The sequence below is a fragment of the Nannospalax galili genome, unplaced genomic scaffold (genome assembly GCF_000622305.1).
Source record: "Nannospalax galili isolate Female #2095 unplaced genomic scaffold, S.galili_v1.0 scaffold9, whole genome shotgun sequence".
In the NCBI taxonomy this organism is placed as follows: domain Eukaryota; kingdom Metazoa; phylum Chordata; class Mammalia; order Rodentia; family Spalacidae; genus Nannospalax; species Nannospalax galili.
In genome coordinates, this window is record NW_008360332.1 from 203,296 (window position 1) to 207,044 (window position 3,749).

The 3,749-nt window shown below is 37.0% G+C and overlaps 1 protein-coding gene across 3 annotated transcripts in view; it reads right to left on the reverse strand.

Annotated features, from left to right (window-relative positions):
- Nucleotides 1-3,749, reverse strand: part of Adgrl4 (adhesion G protein-coupled receptor L4) — a 97,746-nt gene that overhangs the window by 1,491 nt on the left and 92,506 nt on the right. For all 3 annotated transcript variants that reach the window (XM_017796411.1, XM_008826206.2, XM_029560301.1), the window contains 2 exons: nucleotides 2,202-2,293; nucleotides 319-487 (listed from right to left, as the gene is read on the reverse strand). In XM_017796411.1, coding sequence (XP_017651900.1) covers nucleotides 319-487; nucleotides 2,202-2,293 — 261 coding nt within the window. The remainder of the gene's footprint in view (nucleotides 1-318; nucleotides 488-2,201; nucleotides 2,294-3,749) is intronic.

Consider the following 3,749-nt stretch of genomic DNA (forward strand, 5'->3'; position numbering starts at 1 on the left):
TTAAAAATGAATGGTTATATTTGCTTTTCCAAAATCTTATTTTTTTCCTGAATAACACAATGTACACAAGTGAATATAAACAACATGGTTCGTACATATCTAATAGCAAAGTATGGTTTCCCATGAATTGCTAAATTCTGATTATTTCATAATTTTAAATACAATTATTTTAATAATCATTTGATATTTTAAATGAACTACATTTAGGCAATAAAAGTCAGAAGCCATAAATCTAGGAGGCTAATAATTTTCTGTCAGTTTGCTAACTGACGCTATATTATTGTGAACTAATGTTAACTAAAATAAAATCTTGCTTACCTTTCTGGACAAAACACACAGGAATAGGAAAATGAACATCCCTTGGAAGGCATTGCTGACTGTGAAAAGGTATGCTGTCACCACGGAAGCATGCACCACGTGTAGAACCCCGAAGATCCAGGTGGTACCCAGAAGGAAGAGGAGAGCGAGGGCCCCCCTAGCACAAGACCTGGAGTGCGTTTGGAATGTTTCAGTGAGGAAAGGCAGCATGGCCCCACACCCCAAGATCTTCAAATGCTCTGTGAAGCACATTATTCTACAACTAAGGAACCATTTCTAAAAGATTTATTTTTATTACTTTTAAATTATGTGTATGTGTTTGTGTGTGGTATGTGCATGAAAGTCTAGGTGCCCACCAAGGTGTTGGATCCTCTAGAGCTGCATGTGGGTGCTAGGAACCAAATTTAGGTCTTCTGCAAGAACAGTGAGTGCTCTTAACTGCTGAGCCATCTCTCCTGCTCCAAACTGGGAAATCTTTTACAAAGACCATAAATGACTTAGACCCTGACAAGTTTTCCTTCAGCTGGATGGAAGAGCCTTTAATGTAAGCTACTATTTGTTTCCAGGATGTGCTTCAAAAATCAAGGTTCCATTGCTAATGTCATTTTAAAGGAAATATTTAGTCTTAAAATATTTTAAACTGGTATATTTTGACTTCAGATATATTTGTGGCAATACTCCCTCAAGGCAGGACACACATGTCTCTGTTAAAAAGAGCATCCATGTGGACTTGGATCAGCCTGCACTTATGATGTCAAAGGCAGATCTGCCTTCCTTTCTTTCAGGTTTAGTAGTGAAGAAAGTACAGGATATGACTAGATTATTGTTATTGCTTTTGCAAGGTAGTGACTTCAAAATAAATTTATTTTAGAATAGTAATTCCTTAGAAATTAGAGGAAATTTACACATATATATTTAGCCATCCATATATATATATGTATGTATATTTGGTCTTTTTGAGACAGGATCTCCCTGTAGCCCCAGCTGTCCTGGAACTCACTATGTAGACCAGGCTGGCCTTGAACTCACAGAGATCCGCCTCCCTCTGCCTCCGAGTGCTGGGATTAAAGGCGTGCGCCATCCATAATTTTAATGGAAATTTTTTCTCCCTGGGGACACAGCCGGAAGAATGAAGTATCTGATGTCCATCTGTCACTCATCTCCAGGCCAGTCAGTACTGAACGAGGTGTTTCAGCAACGTGCCTCAGAAAATGAGTTATTTTGAACTTTATCAAAGCCAGTACACAACATGAAACTAGAATATTTGAGGACTGAAAGAGAGTAATTGATCAAACATCTGCTCAGTCTCAACGATAGCCCTCGTGTAAGGTACTGAGGAGTGCCCCCAAGCAGCACAGAGACGCAGGGTTTCCCAAGCTTCCACTTCAACTGTTTTTGAACAAACCATTTTCAAAGTGTCAATAAATCAGTCTTAAAGAGAGACAGTTAAAGGGAAAATTATGGAAACATGTTACCTCTGTATTACAAGAAAGGAGTATTTGCTAAACTCTGAGAAATGACTTATTAAACAACCATTAAGGTTTATTTTTGGCTTAAAACAATTATCTTTTCCCCTTCAAATGGCGGTGCCTTTGAAAACATGGCTTCACTTATTTAACATCTGATGTTTGTACTTTTATTAAATGTATTAAATATTTTTTTGAATGCATAATTTAAGTATGGTGGAAGAAAATATGAATTGATTATTGAAAAACATAATCACCCCAATTATTTGTACTTTTAGTGAATAAGGGACCAAGAGTGTCATTCAATGATTGGATGCTTGCCTAGCATATCAGAGGCCATGGGTTCGAGTCCCAGAACCAGAAGAAAGCAAGAAAAGTGTTGCTAAAACTTTAAATTAAACTTGAAGGAACCCTCACCTTATGTTTTCGTAGCAACTAACTTCCGGCTTCAATCCAGCAGTGTGACGAAAAACTTTGTATATGATAACTCCAAAAGCCAAGAGATTAACCTGGGGAAATACATTGATTTCAAAAGATAGATCCTCTTCATGGTACATTCTGATATATGTAAAGGCAATAAGCAAATAGTAAAAATATAAATAACATAAAAATTCTGAAAACTCGAGGTACATATGCATGGCGACAAATTCTGTGGTTGATTTTGACAACGTCATGGAATATTGTTAGTATACATTGTAGATAGTGTAACTACCATGTTTTGGTGAGCAGAAAATACTTAAGATGTTATAACTACAACCATAGACTGATAGGTTTCATCTGACATCAGCAATAGGATTAGTATATACTTTAAAATGATTTTTCACTTGATAAACTTATATAAACACTTGAGAAAACAAATTTTAGTTCATTCTTTAAGATTATTTTATTTTTACTTTATATGTATGAGTGTTTTGCTTGCATGTGTGTAAATGCACCTGTGTCATGCAATGTCCACAGGGGCCAGAAAGGGGTGTGTTGGATCCCCGGAACTAGAATTTCAAACTTTTGTTATCCATCATGTGGGCTCCCACATGGAACCAAACCCAGGTCTTCTGCAAGAGCAGCCAGTGCTCTTAACCACTGAGCCATCTCTCCATCTCTACTCACTCTTTTTAAAAAAATATATTTATTTTAAGTGTGTGTGTGTGTGTGTGTGTGTGTGTACCCACAGAAGCCAGGGGTATTAGAGCCCCTGGAGCTGGAGTTATAGGTTGTTGTGAGTGGTCAGACATGGATGGCATGGATGCTGGGAACAGAACTCGGGTCCTAAACAAGAGCAGCGAGCACTCTGAACTACTGAGTCATCTCTCCAGGCCCTCTTCACTGTTTCTTTGCAAAGAAATTTTGTAAATAATTCTCTCAACTCTGATAATTTAATTTGAGAAGGAAATTAGAAAACTCAGAAAAACAACTCAGTCTCTACTGCTAGAAGAACTCTGAATGCACTCTCTTCCATGGGGTTCATCTAGTCATCTCCTCCAACATTGCATTGGGCTTTCTTTCCCCAGATAAAAATCTCGGAAGATTTTAAAATCTCAGAAGCCTTAAGTAATGCCAATAAATGAAAGAAACGTTTGTTGCTAGGAAAAGAACTGTTCTTGATGAACTCATTTTTTTTTTTTTTTTTTGTTTTGAGGCAGGCTTTCCCTGTAGCCCCAGTTCACCTGGAAGTTCCTATGTGGACCAGGCTGACCTCAATCTCACAGAGATATGCCTGCCTCTGCCTACCATGTCCAGCTACTATTTATATTTTATGCTGTGCTAAGTAGAATATGCGGTTCTTATTTCTTTTAATGTGACTGAATTGTGAAAGTGTATTTTCTCTTTCATTTCCCATGGTTTCGAAAGTTTTTAAGACAAACTTGGCAGTGTTCAAACCTTGAAGCCATATCTATCCTAAGTATACTAATGACTAAAACATTAAATATTATAGAAGTAATTAATACATTAATATTTTACTAAATA